This window comes from Sapajus apella, unplaced genomic scaffold (genome assembly GCF_009761245.1).
Source record: "Sapajus apella isolate SASKATOON/1434 unplaced genomic scaffold, GSC_monkey_1.0 scaffold245, whole genome shotgun sequence".
In the NCBI taxonomy this organism is placed as follows: domain Eukaryota; kingdom Metazoa; phylum Chordata; class Mammalia; order Primates; family Cebidae; genus Sapajus; species Sapajus apella.
This window is the reverse complement of record NW_022437185.1, coordinates 111,865-132,234: the sequence shown is the minus strand read 5'-3', so window position 1 is coordinate 132,234 and position 20,370 is coordinate 111,865. Positions and strand designations below refer to the sequence as shown.

General features: G+C 50.5%; 1 protein-coding gene across 1 annotated transcript; it reads right to left on the bottom strand.

The window, feature by feature from the left end:
* Positions 1–2,119: 2,119 nt before the first annotated feature.
* GGT6 (gamma-glutamyltransferase 6) lies at positions 2,120–5,939 on the bottom strand. Its single transcript, XM_032271693.1, has 4 exons — positions 5,049–5,939; positions 3,907–4,109; positions 3,699–3,812; positions 2,120–3,425 (listed from the first exon to the last, which is right to left on the bottom strand). Exons 1-4 carry the CDS (start codon positions 5,192–5,194, stop codon positions 2,386–2,388), a joined length of 1,503 nt encoding a protein of 500 aa, XP_032127584.1. The 5' UTR covers positions 5,195–5,939; the 3' UTR covers positions 2,120–2,385.
* Positions 5,940–20,370: the final 14,431 nt, after the last annotated feature.

The following is a 20,370-nucleotide window of genomic DNA, read 5'->3' as shown; positions in this document are numbered from 1 at the left end:
CGTGGTTTACCTGACCTTTCACTGACGGTCATCACCTCATTCTACCTGCCCTTCCCCCTGCTTTGTAAGCGGGGTGAAAGAGCGTCCAGGCCTGAGAAATAAATATGTCTGCTTTCTTTCATTCTTCGTATTCTTGTGGCAAGATGGCTAGTGAGAGAACCCTTCCTGTAGCCCAGGAAGCAAAAATTGCGTTGCTAAAAGATCCTTTGTATCAGTGCCGGGTTTTCTTTGCAGCACTGAGCATCTATTTCCAACAACGGCTAATTATTATTCAACAGAATCTATGGTAATGATTTGAGGGGTCGCTCAGGGAAGGCCTCTGTGAGGAAGTGGCTGGCATTTGGGCTGAGAGCTGAGTGTCAAGAAGCCCTCCCCCACACTCCTGCAAGGATCTAAGGGGAGGAAATCCCAATCCTTGTAACTGCAAAGGCCCAGGACTGCAGGGGCTAAGGCTAGCAGATGGCTTAGAGAAGCAAGGTTGCCTAGTGCCCCAGGCTAGGATTTCATTCTGAGTGTGGTAGGAAGTCATTGGTGAGTTTAATGCAGGGGCAGGCCTGGATCCGATTTAAATTTTCACCAGGTGATGCCGGCTGCTGTGTGGGGGATGATGGATTGTAGGTCCGCACAAGTGGAAGAACAGGAAGACCAGTTAGAGACAGTGGTGGACTGGTCCCAGGGAAATGAGAACAGGTCAGATGTGGGCTGATGTGGAGCAGGTGGGGTGCGTGATGGATTGGATGTGGGGGGAGAGGAAGTGAGGGGGATGCCAGGTTTGGGACTAAAATAGCCAGATACATTGTGGTGCCATTACTGAGCTGGAGAAGAATTTTCTTGGGAGTGGGAGGTGGAGGTGGTGGGATCAAAGGGTCTATTAAATCAGAGAAGCCTTTTGCAATGGCAGGGGAGGGAAGTGCTGCTGGTCACCCTTGCTTCCTGATTTGAGAAGCTGGTTTTAGAGGGCTGTGGTCCAGAGAGGACCTAACCCTGCGGGGAGGCCAGGGCTACCCTTCACCTTGAATTTCTACATGCTCAACTCCAACCTCTTTTGTACCTAAGCCCCTGGGGCACCTTCTGCTCACCCTCTCAACCGCTTCCCTGCTTTGCTGTCTGTTCTAGAAAGTGAGATTAGAACATTCACCTCGCACGTCTAGTGCCCCCGGAGGCAGGAGGTGAGCGGAGCTGGGGAAGCTGAAATATACCAACCCAGGCTCTCCCCTCTCTGGTTACTGGTCATCTGTGCTGCCCATCAGGGAAGCCCCTACTCCAGTTGCTTCAAAGGCTAATGGGAAATTAACCAAGAAGCAGGAACGGTGCTTGGCCTCCCAGAGACTTGATCTTTATTTTGTATCAGTCTGATTGAGGAAGATAGGTAGAGGGTGCCCTGAAGGGAAGGGCGGCGATGCCAGCAGTACCCTGGGCTCTGCCTGCCTGCTCCCTGGGCCCAGCGCTTGCCGAGGCAGAGGCTCTGCACTCTTTCTGCTGTCCTTCCGAAAGCTGGATCTGAACTCAGTGCTTGCCCCAGGCTCTGTTACTTTTTCCTCATTACCCTCGTGTTCCTTAGCTGGTAAAGGAGCCAGCGATTCCCTCAGTGTGGGTGGTTTGAAGAATGATTGTGCTAGCCCTGGATGTTACAGCTCAAATCTAGCTAATGAAAAAGGCCAGAGGTTGGGGCCTGAGCCAGTAGTGAGCACATAATAGATGCACACTGTTTTTTTTTTAAAATGAGGTTTCACTCTTGCTGCCCTGGTTGGAGTGCAGTGGTGTGATCTTGGCTCACTGCAACCTCCACCTCCCAGGTTCAAGCAATTCTCCTGCCTCAGCCTCCCAACTAGCTGGGATTACAGGCGTGCACCACCACACTCAGCTGATTTTTTAATATTTTTAGTGGAGATGGGGTTTTGCCATACTGCCCAGGCTGGTCTCAAACTCCTAGCCTCAGGTGATCTGCCCGCCTCGGCCTCCCAAAATGCTGGGATTACAGGCATGAGCCACCGAACCCGGCCATTGTTGTTATTTTTTTTTTTTCAAAAGACAGGGTCTCACTATGTTGTCCAGGCTGGAGTGCAGTGGTGTAATCCTAGCTTCCTGCAGCCTTGAACTCCCGGCTCAAGCAAGCTTCCCGCCTCAGCCTCCTAGGTAGCTGGGACAACAGGTATCTGCCACTGCACCTGGTGATTTTAAAACTTTTTGGTACAGATGAGATCTTGCGATGCTGTCTAGGCTGGTTTCAAATTCCTGGGCTCAAGGGATCTTCCTGCCTTGACCACCCAAAGTGCTTGAGATGACAGGTGTGAGCTGGGGTACACTCCATTGCTTCTGGGTCTGCTCTGCTCCTGCCCCAGGCTTCAGATAACCCTGCCTTGTACCAGACCCACCCCCATCCTGTTAGATCCCCTGGTAGGGACAGCAGCCGTGGGGGACACTGGAGACGTGGGCGTGCTCTGCATAGGCTGCCACCTGGAGCAGGGTCCCTTGGCCACAAGTGCTGGGCTGCACTGTTGGTTCTTGCTGGCCCTGGTGCTGGTGCTGGGCCTGGGTTTGGGGCTCTGCCAGGTGGCTGAGTATGGTGTGAGTCATGACTCTGGCCATTTCAGGGGTCCCTGAAGCCACTAGCCCCAACACATTGGCCTCTGTGTCATCCAGGCTGCCCCGGAGGATGAGGGGGCAGGCCCAGGCAGTAGCGGTAGACTTGGCCGTCGTGTTGCTGAGCAGAACCCCTGTGCCTGGGGACAGATATGCAGAACCAAAGGAGCCGTTGAGCGAGGAGGTGAGAAGGAGCACAGAGCCGCTGCTGTCCACGGTGGCCAGGGTGCTGCTCTCGGGGCTCACGGCAGTTTGCAGGACTGGTGGGCAGGGGTCAGGGCTGGGTGCCCCAGACCATAGGGCTGCCTCCAGCAGTGCCAGCAGCTCTGGGCCGGCTGAGGGACTGGGGGTGGTGAACAGGATGCCCTGGGCCATGGGTAGCTGCTGTGCTGGTTCCAAAGTGGGCCTGGGCCCAGCCGAGGGCACCTCCACCCCCAGGTCTCTTGCCAGCAGACTCAGTAGTGCGTCCCCGGCAAGGTCTGAGGTGGGAGCGAGGGCTGCCCTGTGAAGCATGGCTGCCAGCTGTGGGTTGGTGACTCGGGCTCCAGCGCCCAGCGGGGTTCCATCAGGATGGCAAAGCAGTGGACAGAGGCCTTCTGTGCCCCGAGCTGCCAGAGCCCTTGCCAGGGGCGTGTCCACCAGGAAGCCCTCCTGAGCCAGCGTGGTGGGGCCCACTAGCAGGCGTGGCCAGGGCAGGCGGCCAAAGTGTGCGTGCAGCAGGTGCAGGGTGGGCAGAGCTGTGGGCAGCGCCAGTCCGGGGGCCAGGGTCTGTGCTGGGCCTGATGTCAGGGCTGTGGAATTGCCTGAGGAGCTATTGTGGAAGAGGCCCCAAAACATGGCACCTGCAAGAGACAGAGGGGTCACTCAGCAGGCGTGGGTCAAGGGCTGCTGACTTGTTTCAGTCAAGATCCCTTGACTGAGTCTGGGATCAGGAGTTAGTGACCAGGCCTGAGGTCAAGGTGACGCAGACCTGGCTCAAGGGGTGGGGACTGCTGCCCAAACCCTGGGTCCTGCTCACCAAGCAGCCTTGAGGTCAGGGCTACTGACTCCCTGAGGCCCAGGTCACTGATCAGGCTGTGGGCTGGGGTTGCGGTCTGGGGTCCGGGGTCACTGACCTAGCCCCGTGGCATGAGGATGCACCACCGCCAGACACAAAGCGGCTCCCACGCCGGCATCCACGACGTTGCCCCCGGCAACAAGCAGCTCTCGGCCTAGATGGGAGCATGTGTCTGCAGCAAGGAAGGGACTGTCATACAGCAGGGAGGGGCTGGGCCCGGTGACCCCTGACCCTCCCTCCCCCGAGCCGCCACCAGCATGACTGACCTGCAGGGCTGATGATGGCACCATGGTGGTAAACACCAGGGCCATGGGAGTGTCCGCCGGGTGGAGGGGCCGCGGAGCCCAGGCTTCCTGTGGGGCTGCCTTGATGCTGGAGCTGCCGCAGCGCCAGGGAGCAGCCCACAGCCAGCAGCAGCAGGGCGGCCACTAGACGGGCCCAGGTTCCGGACAGCCCACCAGCCTTGTTCCTGCAGAGGGGTGTCCTGAGCTGCGGCTGGGACAGAGAGATGCCCAGGAACCCCGAGAGACCCCAGGGAATGTTTCCCAAAAGGTTTGATTTAGTGCTGGACATGGTGGCTCACACCTGTAATCTCAGCACTTTGGGAGGCTGAAACGGGCAGATCACGAGGTCAGGAGATTGAGACCATCCTGGCTAACGTGGTGAAACTCCGTCTCTACTAAAAATATAAAAAAATTAGCTGGGCATGGTGGCATGCAACGGTAGTCCCAGCTACTTGGGAAGCTGAGGTAGGAGAATTGCTTGAACCCAGGAGGCGGAGGTTGAGGTTGCAGTGAGTGGAGATCGCACCACTGCATTCCAGCCTGGGTGACACAGTGAGACTTCGTTTCCAAAAAAAAAAAAAAAAAAAAGGTTTGATTTAGCAAGAGGAGTACAAGTCTGCCAAGGAGAAAAGGGCTTCTTCACAGTGGGCACAACTTGGGCAAAGACATGGAGCTGTGAAAGGATTGGGGAAACTGAGGCTAGCTAAGGCGGGAGCCTCTGGAGGGGAGACTGGAGAGACAGAGTCGAATCAGGTGGGAGGGAGGCCCAATGGGGTGTGGGAGGCAGGATAGAAGGGGCTGGGAGCAGGTGCCGCCAGGTGTAGCCAGGCCCCAACCTGCCCAGCAGGTGCCTCCCATACTAGGGCTTGGGGGCTGAGGACCTTTGACAGAGCAGCAGACAGGACAGAGGCTGGCTTGGTACCGATGTCCCTCTAGATGTACAGACCTGTGACTGGGTCAGGCCAAGTCTGGGGCTGCAGCCTAGGTTTTCCCCAAGTTGATGGGACAGTGCCTGGAGCTAAGCCCAGTGGGGAGTCGCCTGGTCCCCCTGAGGGGCTCCAGAGAGAGGGACTTGCCAACCCTAAGCCTGGGGAGATTGGTCCCCAGACCCCTCCCTTACTTACCCAGAAGAGTCCTGGGGCCTCCAGGGGTTGGAAACCAGCGCCTCTGATGTCTCCTCTTCCTCCTCCTCTTCTTCCTCCTCCGACTCCAAGCTTGGCTCCCAGAGCAACAGCTTCTGATAGACTACGGGCTCTGCTGTCCCCTCCATGGCCCCCAGTGCTTGCCCCAGCCCTCCTGCCTGCCAGCCTTCCTGGCCGTGTCTCAGAGGCCCTGCCCAAGCCTGGCAGGTGGGAGGTGGCAGCGACCTTGGGGAAGGGTGGGGTGGAATCCAGAACAGGTCTGGGCAGGGCACGGGGCCAAGGAGGCTGCATATAAGCCTGCTCCATTAGGACACAAGGCCCAAGGAGTTCTCACGACACGGCTTCCAGTGTGACAGCCTGTAAGGGATCGTAGCTCAGTGAGGAGCCCATCCCTAACACCTCGACCTTGACACTCAGGTACCTGCTGGACACCCCCCTTTCCCCTTGGGGGAATGTAGCCCTTGGATCCCACCCAGGACTCTAGCCTAGAAACTGTGGACTTGAATTAGAGCTACAGTTACATGGCGACTTGGGTTGGGGGTCCCACATGCTTGGGTCAGCACATGACTAGGTACTGGCGTCAGGGTATCTGGTCTCTAGCCAGAGTCAAGGCTCAGCCTGAGGCTACGCCGGGTCTGGGTTTCTCTGGGGAGGAACTTGGTTCACAAGAGAACTCTCTGGGCGTGTTATGCGACTCTGGTTCAGGAGGTGACACCACAGCCTGGAAACCAAGCATTGCCAAGTTCGTTCTGGAATTCTCACCCAGGACCTGTTGCAAAACAGTGCTACTTGTAATGCCTCCTGTTGGAAAGTGTCAAACATCCATGATCGCTAGAATGAGTGATGTAAGTCACAATGGACCATTCTGCAGCAATGAGAACGAGCGATCTACGGTCATATGCAAATAACATACACAGGTCTGACAAACGTAAGGACGACGGAAACCTGCCAGGCCTGAGACAGCACACGCGGTATGCTTTCATTTACATAAAGCACACAAACAGGCAAAACGAGTCTGCCCTTAGAAGTAGGGACGAGAGGGCTTCTGGGATGCTGGAGATGTGCTTTCTTTTTTTTTTTTGAGACAGAGTTTTCTTTTTTTTTTGCCCAGGCTGGAGTGCAACGGTACAATCTCAGGTCACTGCAACCTCTACCTCCCAGGTTCAAGCAATTCTCTTGCCTCAGCCTCCCGAGTAGCTGGGATTACAGGTGTGCACCTCCACGCCTGGCTAATTTTTTGTATTTTTAGTAGAGACAGGGCTTCACCATGTTGGCCAGGCTGGTCTCGAACTCCTGACCTCAGGTGATCCACTCGCCTCGGCCTCCCAAAGTGCTGGGATTCCAGGCATGAGCCACCTCGCCCGGTCAAGATGTTGTTTCTTCATCTGATCATTGGTTACAGGAGTGTCCTGAGTGTGAAAATGTGTCAAGCTGGGCACTGATGACACGTACGTTTCTATATGAATATTGTCTTTCCATAAAAAAGTAAAAATGAAAAAGCTGAAATATTTTCTACATTAAAATCACAGCCATACAAATCATCCTTCATCTCATCCGGTCCTCCAGCTGCTTCCCTTTCTCTCGGCCTCTTCACAAGCAAGTACGGGGGTTTTTTAAGTTGGCCACAATCACCTGGGAGCCTGTGAAGTCAGGTCGCTGGGCTCCCGCCCCAGAAAGTCTGGCTGCAGCTGGACGTGCTTTCCTCACCGCCACAGTCCTGGAACCACACCTTCAGTCTCAAAACAAATTCAGGTTCACCTGCTGCCTTCACTTCTCTCTCTCCCGTTTCTTCGCTTAGCTGGTGTCTGTCTTTAATTCCCCAGAGAAACCTTTGGCTTCCTTTTTTTTTTTTTCTTGGACCAACAAAAAAACCAACCAATCAGAGCAGCTTAGGGTTAACACCTTCTAATTTTGCCAATGGTGGGAGGGTGGGAATCAAAATGACCATTGGATTATTTTATGACATTTTATGATTTTATGACATCATAAAATAATTTGGTTTCACTTTCTGTTAACACAATATAAGAAGGTTAGAATCTCAGAATGAAGGTCAATCCTTCCTTCCTAAGAAAAGGCATCTGAGAACCGTAGGGGTCTGTGCTGCCCCCACCTCCTGCCGCAGCCTCAGCCTCGTTTTGTCGAGCAGACAGCCTTATTTTTGGCCCCACCATGCCCAGCCAACATTCCTCTGCTCCTAGAGCTAGGGCCTGACGAGCTCTTTGGGACGAGACCTCCACTGGTTGGGTTTGGGGCACATTTCCCAGTGTGGTCTTTCTCATTTCAGGGCTCAGGGTAGGGGTGGGGGTTGGCATTGGCTTCAGGAGGCCTGGGTCTACTCCCGTGTCGGCTAATAACTGAATACATATCTGCAGGCAAGACATTGAACCTCTAGGTGTCTTCACTCCACTTCAGTGAAATGGCATAACAATATTCATCCTCCTGGGTTATTTAGAGGATTCACGAGAAAATGCATTTAAAGCATTTAGACCAGTGCTTATGACAGAGCAGTCCCTCAAAAACATGGTTCCTTTTTCTGCTCTGTGAGCCTCAGTCTCCCCAGTGATTATTATGGATAATACACACACACACACACACACACACACACACACTTGAAGTCTGAAGTGTAAGACTGTAGATTCATTCATTTCTTCATTCCCTCATTTGTCCTCTTATCCTAATGATTTCAACCTTAGCTGCACATTAGAATTACCTGCCAAGCTTTAAAAAATTCAAGAACTGGCCAGGCAAGGTGGCTGACGCCTGTAATCCCAGCACTTTGAGAGGCTGAAGCAGGCAGATCACGAGGTCAGGAGTTTGAAACCAGCCTGGCCTGCATGGTGAAACCCCGTCTCTACTAAAAATACAAAATTTAGCTGGGCGTGATGGTGGGCGTCTATAGTCCCAGGAACTCAGGAGGCTGAGGCAGGAGAATCGCTTGAAGCCGGGAGGCAGAGGTTGCAGTGAGCCGAGATCGTGCCACTACACTCGGCTCTGAGCAGCCTGCAGTCCCGGCCCTCACCCATTATGGAGCCCGGCCCCTAGGGCCCAACTGCCTCCGGCCCGCTGCCATCCACGAGGACTGGTTCCGCGGGACCTGCAGCCTGTGGCCCGGCCAGGCCTTGTCGCTGCAGCTGCAGCAGCTGCTCCAAACCCAGTGCTTGCGCTCCCAGGACATCCTCACCTGTAGCCAGACCTATGGCCACGTGCTGGTGTACGTGTGGTCCAATGCACGGAGGGGGATGAGTTCTCCCAGGAGCTGATTGCCCGCCTGCCTCTCTGCAGCCGACCCCCGCCTGCCCCCAGCAGGTGGTGACCATCTGGGTCCTTCTCGAGGTGGGGAAACACACCGCTCAGCGGAGTCCATGGTCCAGTGTGAGATTGTCGAGGGTGTCATCCAAGTCCCCAGAAAGTTCCTGCTGGGCGTAGCTGTTGGCTAGTCTAGCTTGAAGCTGACCCTCCATGTGGGTGACGGTTTTGAGTTCATGAAACAGAATCGGGAGGCCTTTCATGCGACCATCACCGACTCCTCAGACTCCACGGGCCCAGCAAAATTCACCCCAGGGAGTCCTATTCCCAGCTTATGAAGACGGCCCTCAAGGAAGAGGGCCAGGGTGAGGCTGCCAGGGTGAGTGCCAGTGGCTGCACCCGGACCTCATCCAGGAGAGGCGGCAGTTCTGCCAGTCAACATTCCCCCTGGTGCCTGCTGCACCATCCCCACCAACCCCGGTGGCCAGATGGGCTTCATGCGGTGCAGCCAGAACCCGAGCACCAACTTCCAGGAGCAGGTGCAGCTGCTGGCGCAGCAGCAGGTGGCATAGATCCAGCTGAAGCGCTGCAACTCCAACAGGTACTGTGCCACCCTTGTGCTGCCCGAGCCTTGCAAGGCTCTGAGTGATGTGAGCTGAGCCCAGGTGCCACCACCGATGCCACCCAGAACCTTGGATCAGGGAGCCTGCAGTGTGCCTGGGCCCCTCCAGCCCTGGGCCAGACCTCCTGCCGGCTCTCACCCACCAACCAAGGGTTTACAAGGCCCAGAGTGCTGCCTGGCCTGCCCTGCTGGGAGTTCTGCCTCCAAGCCTATACCGGCCGTGTACGGCACCATCTCTCTGCCTTCTGTTGTCCCTCACTCACCAAACACGTGTATTTGTAGAAAAGAAAAATTCAAATACCTATGCAGTTCAGTTAAATGACAAAATCAGAATCTCTAGATTGTAGCTTCATCAATTGTCGAAGCTTCCCAGGTGTCTTCAATGTGCAGGCAAGGCTGAGAACCACTGCTTTAGCTAGTGATTTCTGCAACTGGAATCACCTGTAGCAATTGGAAAAAAACCCCAAACACCAATATCCTGGTCCCTCCCTTTCACCCAGTCCCGAGCCAATTGAAGCAGCTTCTCTGACAGTGAGCTTCAGTCACGATGATTTTTTTTTTTTTTTTTTTTTTTGAGGGAGTTTCCCTCTTATTTCCAGGCTGGAGTGCAGTGGTGTGATCTCAGCTCAATGCACCTCTGTCTCCTGGGTTCAAGCAATTCTCCTACCTCAGCCTCCTGAATAGCTGGGATTATAGGCACCCGCCACCACGCTCCAGCTAATTTTTGTATTTTTAGTAGAGACAGGGTTTCACCACATTGCTCACGCTGATCCCGAACCCCTGACCTGAGGTGATCCGCCTGCTGGGATTACAGGCATGAGCCACCGCACCCCGCCTCTAGGTGTTTCTTTATGGGGAAAATCAACATAGCTCCTGGAAAATGCTTTTTTTTTTTTTTAGACAGAGTCTCATCTCTGTCACCCAGGCTGGAGTGCAGTGGCTCAATCTCGACTCACTGCAACTTCCATCTCTCAGGTTCAAGTGATTCCCCTGCCGCAGCCTCTCAAGTAGCTGGGGTCATAGGCATGTGCCACCTCACTTGGCTAATTTTTATATTTTTAGTAGAGATGGGGGTTTTACCATGTTGGCCAGTCTGGTCTCAAACTCCTGACCTCATGTGATCTGCCTGCCTCGACCTTCCAAAGTGCTGGGATTATAGGCACGAACCACCTCACCTGGTCAAATGGTTTGTTCCTTATTCCAGTCACCAGAGAATCCAGAAGCCATTTGTTTTTGCCTGGCAGGGACAGCAGTGCACCTTTACAACCTTGCCTCAGAGCTGTGGCGACACAGTATGTGATGGTCAACGCCAGGCACATTAACCGTGGCAGCTCGTGCTCCGATGAGGTGGAGACAGTGGTGCCTTCACCAGACATTTCTGCAACATGATTTGGAACATTGATCTTGGCTGCATAGCCTCTGAGCTAGCTCTCCAACAGCTCTACCCCCCGTTCACTTTCTGTGTCCATAGATTTTTCATAAATTTATTTTCTATTTAACTCAGGCAGAGGTGTGTCTTCTGCTGACAATGAGTAACACTGACTGATGCATATACATCCAGAAGCCCCTAGAGGGCAGCAAACAGCACCCGCAGCTCGGATCTGGAGCAGCGAGGCAGGAGAAGAGCCGCATAAAGTTGGACGTAGGGACATGGATGAACCTGGAAACCATTATTCTCAGCAAACTGACAGAAGAGCAGAAGATCAAACACCGCATGTCCTCACTCATAGACGGGTGTTGAACAATGAGAACACATGGACACAGGGAGGGGAGCACTACACACTTGGGTCTGCTGGGGGAAATAGGGGAGGGCGGTGTGGGGTGGGGAGCTGGGGAGAGATAGCAAGGGGAGAGATGCCAGATGTAGGTGATGGGGAGGAAGGCAGCAAATCACACTGCCACGTGTGTACCTATGCAACAATCTTGCATGTTCTTCACATGTACCCCAAAACCTAAAATGCAATAAAATAAATAAATGGAAAAAAAAAAAAGTTGGACGTTGGGCTCAGCGCCGGGGCTCACGCCTGTAATCCAAGCACTTTGGAGGCCAAGGCAGGTGGATCACCTGAGGTCGGGAGTTCAAGACCAGCCTGACCAACATGGTGAAACCCGGTCTTAAAATATATAAATAAATAAAATAAAGCTGGACGTTGGCTCAAAGTCTCTGCAGAGTCACAGAGGGCATCTGTGCTTTCCTGACCTGCTGGCTCCCGGGAAGAGTGTGTCTGAGCCCTGGGCCAGGAAGAAGACTCAGACAAAGGGAGGAAGCTCAATTCCAGTAGGAGGCCATGGCTTTGTCACATTTTTTCCTTAATATTTCTGAAGCAGAGGGGATGAATTACGAGGCCGTTCCTGGTAGCATCTAGCTCTTTATCCACTCCTGTTACCCCCTGGTAATAGTATTCTAGTTGCCGTCAGGCCCCAGCCTTTTTCTTGTGCCGAGAGTCTTATTTATCTTAGATATTACCTGCTGCAGTGATGTTTGACAGGTTTCTGGCTACCTACCGTCTATTCTCCCTAATAGAATCCAATTTTCTTTTTTTCTATTTTTTTCTTTCTTTTTTTTGACACAGAGTCTTGCTCTGTGTGCAGTGGTGCGATCTCAGCTCACAGCAATCTCCGTCTCCTGGGTTCAAGCGATTCGCCTGCCTCCGCCTCCCGACTCGTTAGGTTTTGGAATTAGAGGTGTGAGCCACGGCGCCCGGCACTTCTTGATTCTTTAGAGCAGGCTTTGTCAGCCAGGTCACTCTTCCGAACTACAGAACACAGGAGTAATTTTCCTAATTCTCCCAAAAGCCTTTGCCCTTTCCCTTTCTTCCTGCTGGAATTCAGCCTCTAGGCCTGGGCCCTGGGGACGGAAGGACTGCGCGAAGGACAGTGTGGCAGGCAGCTAGAAGGAGGCTGAGCCTCGCCGACCGCTCAGCCAGCGGTATCAGCCCTTCACATTTCTGTCACTTGGGGAAAATAAATCTCTTCTCTGTGTAGCCATGCGGTGAACAAATAGGACTCACAGTCTATATTCTAATCTCCTAATCTCCATTCACATTTGTTCCGTGGGGACGGCCCATCACCGTTCTTTTGAATTGAATATAGAGCAGGCCCATGTCTTTTTGGGACACTGTGCTTTGGTAAAAAGTTTTTGGGTCATTTCAAGTTATAAAGTTTCATTTCATGGCGGGGCACAGTGGCTCATGCCTGTAATCCCAGCAGTTTGGGAGACTGAGATGGGCGGATCACCTGAGGCCAGGAGTTCGAGAGCAGCCTGACCAACATGAAGAAACCCCGTCTCTACTAAAAGTACAAAATTAGCTGGGTGTGGTGGCAGGTGCCTGTAATCCCAGCTACTCGGGAGGCTGAAGCAGTTACATTTTAGCCAGTTGCGGTGGCTCACACCTGCGATCCCAGCACTTTGGGAGGCCATGGTGGATGGACTGCCTGAGGTCAGGAGTTTGAGACCAGCCTGGCCAACATGATGAAACCCTGTCTCAACTGAAAATACAAATTTAGCCAGGCATGGTGACGGGTGCTTGTACTCCCAGCTACTAGGGAGGCTGAGGTGGGATAAGCTCTTTAACCCGGGAGGCAGAGTTTGTGGTGAGCCGTATTTCCACCACTGCACTCTGGCCTGGAAGACAGAGTGAGACCCTGTCTCAAAAAAAGAAAAAGTTTCATTTCAATAATTGCAATTAAAAAATAAGTGTGTTTCCATTCATGGAGCTTGAGGGTAGAGCAGTGATTCCCAGGGGCGGGGGACACGGGCTGTTTATTTAGTGTGTGTGGGTCTATTTGGGAGGATGAACAGCTTCAGCAGATGCTGTGTGACAGTGTGAGCATATCTGGGGCCACTGACATGATTCATATACATGTAAATTGGTTAAAATGGTACATTTTGTGTTATATATATTGTATCACAATGAAAAAATGCCCCCAAAAAAGTATAAAGCAAAAAACCCAAAAACACCCCACAGCCCTTCTCCAAAATTTAAAATTCCATTTAAAGTTGAAAATTTCAGGCAGGAGGCGGTGGCTCACACCTGTAATTCCAGCACTTTGGGAGGGCGAGGCAGGCGGATCACCTGAGGTCGGGAGTTTGAGACTAGCCTGGCCAACATGGTGAAATCCCGTCTCCACTAAAAATACAAAAAATTAGCCAGGCGTGGTGATGTGTGACTGTAGTCCCAGCTACTTGGGAGGCTGAGGCAGGAGAATCACTTGAACCTGAGAGGCGGAGGTTGCAGTGAGCCGAGATTGAGCCACTGCACTCCAGCCTGGGCAACAAGAATGAAACTCCATCTCAAATAAGTAAATAAATAAAATAAAGTTGAAAACTTCTCCCTTGCACCTTCTCGGTCTGTTTTGGGCAAGGAGCATGCAAAGGGCTGTGTGTGTGTGTGTGTGTGTGTGCGCGTGCGAGTGTGTGTGTGTAAGTGTAAGGAAGGGTGTGGTGCGGAGGGAGAGACTCTAATTCACTTCTCCATGTACCCCTGACCCCCTCCTGCTCCTGTGCCCTGGGATTCTCCTTCTCCTCACTCACATGGCTGCTTTTGGACTCCCAGCGTTGTTGACATGGCAGGGAAAGGAAGAAAGGGGCGGGGAAGATCTGATTTTGTATTGTGCGAGTTGCTACGGAAGCTTCTTGGGCTTTGTATATGGCTGACTCTTTATCTATTGGGACACTTTTTTGGGTCCTTTCCAGACCTCCAGCCGACCCCATTACTGGGGTCTCACCTGCAGCTCCCTTGGCGCAGCTGAGCTCTTGGCTCACAGGCAGCTCTGGCTTCCGCTTCTTGCTGCTGGGCTGCACCTTCTCTCCAGGTGGCGCTCCTAGGCAGGTTTTATTCTTTGGGTTTTTTTTGCTGTTTGTTTTCAGACGAAGTCTCGCTCTGTCACCAGGCTGGAGTTCAGTGGCATGATCTCAGCTCACTGCAACCTCTTCGTCCCGGGTTCAAGCGATTCTCCTGCCTCAGCCTTCCAAGTAGCTGGGATTACAGGCGTGCGCCACCACGCCCGGCTCATTTTTGTATTTTTAATAGAGATGGGGTTTCACCATGCTGGCCTCAATCTCTTGACCTCAGGATCTGCCTGCCTCGGCCTCCCTAAGTGCTGGGATTACAGGCGTGAACCACCGCGTCTGGCCATTTTTTTTTATAGCTCTTGCTCAAGATGAGGCAGGTTTTAATGCAGCCTGATGCTGGTCTGCCTCCCCCTTAGATCACATCTGGTCCATCAGAAACAATCACACATCCTTTTCCTACAATAGATTTTAGGGGTACCAGTTTCCAATGCAGCCAACTCTCTTCGATTTATGATAAAACCACTATCAGTCAGCACATTTCGCATGAACTAATTTTTTAAGAATGATTTTTGTAGAGACGGGGTCTTGTTATATTGCCCAGGCTGGCTTGGAACTCCAGGGCTTCAGCAATCTTCCCGCTTTGTGCTCCCAAAATGCTGGGATCACAGGCATAACCACCGCTCCAGGACTTGGATTTTAAAAATCAGATTTTTTGAGGTACTATTTTTTTTTTTCACAGAGACTGATTCTGTTGCCAGGCTGGAGTGCAGTGGTGCAATCTCAGCTCATTGCAACCTCCACCTCCAGAGTTCAAGTGATTCTTCTGCCTCAGCCTCCAGAGTAGCTGGGACCACAGGTGCCTAACCTGCCACGCCTGGCTAATTTTTGTATTTTTAGTAGAGACGGGGTTTCACCATATTGACCAGGATGGTCTTGAACTCCTGACATGTGATCCACCAGCGTCAGCCTCCCAAAGTGCTGGGATTACAGGTGTGAGCCACCACACCCAGCCAAGGTATAATTTGCATAAAGTAAAAGTCACCAATTTTTGTGTATATTGCCAGCAACTGACACCACAATTAAGACCAAGAAGGAACCAATTGCTCCCGAAACCAACACTATAGTTCACCGTGGAGGACCCCGTGGGCGTCTCTGAGCCTCCCTCCACATTGCCATTTCCTGGGCGGAAGTCCTTTGAGCTAAGTGGAAATTTGGGCAGTACCCGACCTACCTAGATGAACCGCATTCTCGAACTGGGGAAGCAGAAGACTTACAGCAGCTAAATCGATGTTTGACCCAACCCACTGATCACACTTCCATCCCATCACAGCAAGTTAGGTGTCTCTCTGCTTTTGTTTGATGCGTTACGTGACAATCTCTTTTTATTTTTTTGAGACGGAGTTTCATTCTTTTTGCCCAGGCTGGAGTGCAATGGCGTGCTTTGGGCTCACCACAACCTCTGCCTCTTAGGTTCAAGTGATTCTCCTGCCTCAGCCTTCCGAGTAGCTGGGATTACAGACATGCGCCATCACGCCCGGCTAATTCTGCATTGTTTGTAGAGACGGGGTTTCTCCATGTTGGTCAGGCTGGTCTTGAACTCCCGACCTCAGGTGATCCGCCTGCCCCGGCCTCCCAAAGTGCTGGGATGACAGGTGTGAGCCACCCTGCCAGGCTGAATATCTCTTATCTGTAGGAATCTCTGGGGAGTTGTATCTTGCGATTCCAGTAGTGGAAAGAACAAAACCAAAACACCGTATGGCAAAATCCTCAAAGGGAAGACCTGGAATCCACATCCTTTGAGAAATCGTCTGTACCTCGGCCCGGTTGTGACCTGATGGCTGACATAGTAGCAGGGTTGAGGGACAAAATTCATGCGAATAGTCTCCAGGCTCAAAAATGCTTCAAGAACCTGATGGTGTCTCTCCAACGACCCACACGTGGGTGGTGCCAACCTGTTACTCAGTGACAACGTGGGGCTGGTGGCTGGCTGGTTTCATTTGAGACCGTGGGACGGATCACTTGTCTTTGCTTTGAAAATAGGAGAATTTGAGTCCCCGGAAGAAGAGCTACCGGAGCAGTTTAGGCTAGTGGCTGGTAGAGTGCAAATGACAACATATCACACCATGACGATGTCCCTAGATCAACACATAGACCCGTCTATTGCACTACGATCAGTTGTAACCAAGATCGTTGGATTCGAGGAGAAAGAGGCATTTGCCTGGAAAACACTCGGAAAGGTTTTTGGGTATGGGGGAGCCCTGCGCCACCCCATTATAATGTGAACTCTCGCTTCAGATGTTCCTAAATCTGCCAACAGTGGCAGACTATTGGGTTAAAAGACTCAATCCAACGCATTTTGGATTTAAGACTCCTGATATAATTCCCGGAGCGAATATTACACTTCCACTTATTCAGATGGCTGCATCTCACTGAGCATCAAAAGGAACAGGGATGGGCATATGGCCAATCCAACTTTGAACATCCTAAAGAATTATGGGGTGACAGGCTACAAATGAATGCAATCAGTTCCCTGTTTTGAAAAAAGACAAAGAACATTTCCTACAAGGAAGCAGTTTTCCAGCACCCTTTTGCTCCACCCCTTTTCTCTGGTCCTTGACAGGCACTCATCTGATTTTGATTCCTAGATGTTGGTCTTTACCTAAGAAACCGTGTTTTGGCTGGGTGTGGTGACTCATGCCAGTAATCCCAGCACTTTGGCAGGTCAAGGCAGGCAGATCACCAGGTCAGGAGTTCGAGACCAGCCTGACCAACATAATGAAACCTTGTGTCTACTAAAAATACAAAATTAGCCAGACATGGTGGCGCATACCTGTAGTTCCAGCTACTCGAGAGGCTGAGGCAGGAGAATTGCTTGAACCCAGGAGGTGGAGGTTGCAGGGAGCCGAGATGGCGCCACCGCACTCCAGGGCGAAACTCTGTCAAGAAAAAGAAAAGAAAAAAAGAAATCATGTTTTGAGGACTTATGTATTGTAAAAGGAATCATACAAGATGTACTCGTTCATGTCTGGCTTCTTTCACTTAGCAGAAAGCCTTTAGAAGCATCTGTGTCATTGCATGTATTAGCTTTTTCATTTTATTGCTGAGGAGTGTTCATTGTATCTATGTACCACATTTTATTGATTCACCCATTGATGTAGATTAGATTGCTTCCAATTGTTTACTACAAAGAATATAGGCATTGGCCGGGTGCGGTGGCTCACGCCTATAATCCCAGCACTTTGGTTGGCCGAGGCGGGTGGATCACGAGGTCAAGAGATCGAGACCATCCTGGTCAACATGGTGAAACCCCGTCTCTACTAAAAATACAAAAATTAGCTGGGCATGGTGCTGCACGCCTGTAGTCCCAGCTACTCGGGAGGCCGAGGCAGGGGAATTGCTCGAACCCAGGAGGCGGAGGTTGCGGTGAGCCGAGATGGTGCCATTGCATCCAGCCTGGGTAATAAGAGGGAAACTCCTTCTCAAAAAAAAAAAAAAAAAAAAAAAAAAAAAAGAATATAGGCATTATAAGCATTTGTGCACAAGTCTTTGTGTGGATGAATATCTGGGTGAGATTGCCGGGCCATATGGTAAGTATATGGTTAACTCGGCAAGAAGCCACCAAGTTATTTTCCAAAATAACTGTACCTTCTGCTTTCCCACCAGCATTGGATGAATATTCCAGCTGCTTTATATTCTTGGCAACACTTAAGTATTGTCAGTTTTTAGGGTTTTAGGGGTGTGTGTGTGTGTGTGTGTGTGTGTGTGTGTGTGTGTAGCGGTATCTTATTATACTTTTAATTTCCATTTCCCTAATGTCTAATGATATTGGACATCGTCTTACTCACTTATTGCTATTCATGTATCTTCTTTGCTGAAGGGTCTGTTGAAGTCTTTTGCCCATTAAAAAATCAGGTAATTTTATTTTATTACCAAGGTGCTTTTTTTTTTTTGATTGTTGTTATTTTTAGACAGAGTCTCACTTTTGTCGTCCAGGCCAGAGTGCAGTAGTGCGATCTCAGCTCACAGCAACCCCCACCTCCAGGTTCAAGCAATTCTCCTGCCTCAGCCTCCCAAGTAGCTGGGATTACAGGTGTGTGCCAACATGCCTGGCTAATTTTTGTATTTTTAGTAGAGATGGGATTTCACCATGTTGGGCAGGCTGGTCTCGAACTCCTGACCCCAGGTGATCCACCCTCCTTGGCCTCCCAAAGTGCTGGGATTACAGGCATGAGCCACTGTGCCCGGCCTATCACTGAATTTTAAGAGTTCCTTGTACTTGCTGGATACAAGTTCTTTATTAAATTATTACTATTTTAAACATTTATTTATTTTTAGCAACCCCATTAAATGAATAAACAAATTTCCCATAGGTTTTCTCTCAGTCTGTGGTCTGGCTTTTCATTTTCTTTTTTTATTGAGGTGGAGTCTTGCTCTGTCATCCAGGCTAGAGTGCAGTGGCATGATCTTGGCTCACTGCAACCTCTACCTCCTTCCCGGTTCAAGCAATTCTCTTGCCTCAGCCTCCTGAGTAGCTGAAATTATAGCCATGTGCCACCATGCCCAGCTAATTTTTGTATTTTTAGTAGATACAGGGTTTTGCCATGTTGGCCAGGCTGGTCTTGAACTCCTGCCCTCGTGGTCTGCCTGCCTTGGCCTCCCAAAGTGCTGGGATTACAGGCGTGAGCCACCACGCCTGGCCGGCTTTTCATTTTCTTAATAGCAGCTTTAAAGATCAAAACTTTAAAATGCTGGTAAAGTTCTATTTATCATTTTGCTTTTGTTTCCCATCTAAGAAATCTTTGCCTAACTCAAGGTCATGAAGATTCTGTTCTGTTTTCTTCTAGAAGTATTATAGTTTTAGCTCTTATATTTAGGTCTATGATTTATTTCAAATTCATTTTAACGTACGATGTGAGTTAAAGGTCAAGTTTTTTTTTTTTTTTTTTTTTTTTTTTTTTGAGACGGAGTTTCGCTCTTGTTACCCAGGCTGGAGTGCAATGGCGCGATCTCGGCTCACTGCAACCTCCGCCTCCCGGGTTCAGGCAATTCTCCTGCCTCAGCCTCCTGAGTAGCTGGGATTATAGGCACATGCCACCATGCCCAGCTAATTTTTGTATTTTTAGTAGAGACGGGGTTTCACCATGTTGGTCAGGATGGTCTCAATCTTTTGACCTTGTGATCCACCTGCCTCGGCCTCCCAAAGTGCTGGGATTACAGGCGTGAGCCACTGCGCCCGGCCTGGTCAAGGTTTTTTAAATTTTATTTTGGCATATAGATAATCTACTTTTTCTGGCACTATTTGTATAAAAGACTGTCCTTTTCCCCACTGAGTTACCATTGGATAAAATCAGCTGACTGTTTGTGAGCCTAATTCTGGACTCTATTCTGTTCCATTGATATCCCTGTTTATCCTTAGAGTGAGAGAACACTATCTTAATTATAATTGCTTTATAATACATCTCAAAATTGAATAGTTTTGTCCTCCAACATATTTCTTTCTTAATTTTTATTTATTTATGTTTTTAGAGAGAGTCTCGTTCCATCAACCAGGCTGGAGTATAGTGGCGTGATCTCAGCTCACTGCAATGTCTGCCTCCTGGGTTCAAGTGATTCTCCTGCCTCAGCCTCCCAAGTGGCAGGGATTACAGTACATGCCACCACACCTGGCTAATTTTTTTGTATTACTATTATTATTTCTTGGAGACAGAGTTTTGCTCTTATTGCCCAGGCTGGAGTGCAATGGTGCGATCTTGGCTCACCGCAATCTCCGCCTCCTGGGTTCAAGTGATTCTCCTATCTCAGCCTCCTGAGTAGCTGGGATTACAGGTGTATGCCACCATCCCTGGCTAATTTTCTTTTGTATTTTTAGTAGAGATGGGGTTTCTCCATGTTGGTCAGACTGGTCTTGAACTCCTGACCTCCAGATCTCAAGTGAGCCACCTGTCTCGGCCTCCCAAATTGCTGGGATTGCAGGTGTAATCCACCACGCCTGGCCCGTATTTCTTATTAAATTCTTTTCAGGTAAATTTTAGAATTAACTAGTCTGTTTTTAAGAATGAATGCCTGCAGAAATTTTGATTGAGATAGTGATACTCTCTAGATAAATTTGAGAATTGGCAATGTTGATTCTTAAGATCCATGAATATGGTATATCTCCCCATTTCTTTAGGTCTTTAATTTATCTCAGCAGTATTTTGTAGACTTCCTGCACCCTCTCTTTCTCACAACAGGACCACTCATATAATTTTTTTTTTTTTTTGAGACGGATTCTTGCTCTGTCACATAGGCTGGAAAGCAATGGTGTGATCTCTGTTCACTGCAACCTCCACCTCCCAGGTTCAACTGATTCTCCTGCCTCATCCTCTCAAGTAGTTGGGATTGCAAGTATGTGCCACTACACCTAGCTAAATTTTGTATTTTTAGTAGAGATGGGGTTTTTGGCCAGGCTGGTCTTGAACTCCTGACCTTCAGTGATCCACCTTCCTTGGCCTCCCAAAGTGCTGGGATTACAGGTGAGGACTTTAAAGATACTTTCTTTGAAGTGCTTTTTGATTATCTCTAAAACGATTTTCTCAGTGATCAGTTCCCCTGTTTGCAGAGTTTCTTTGCTTACATGACGTTGGTCTTCCTCAGTGCTCTGT

Excerpts from the sequence above, each read along its gene's own strand:
- GGT6 (XM_032271693.1), bottom strand. The coding sequence starts at position 5,194 with ATGGAGGGGACAGCAGAGCCCGTAGTCTATCAGAAGCTGTTGCTCTGG. Across the intron at positions 3,813-3,906 it reads TGCCATCATCAGCCCTGCAG|ACACATGCTCCCATCTAGGC; the intron begins GTCAGTCATGCT and ends TCCTTGCTGCAG. Across the intron at positions 3,426-3,698 it reads TCCTCATGCCACGGGGCTAG|GTGCCATGTTTTGGGGCCTC; the intron begins GTCAGTGACCCC and ends TGTCTCTTGCAG.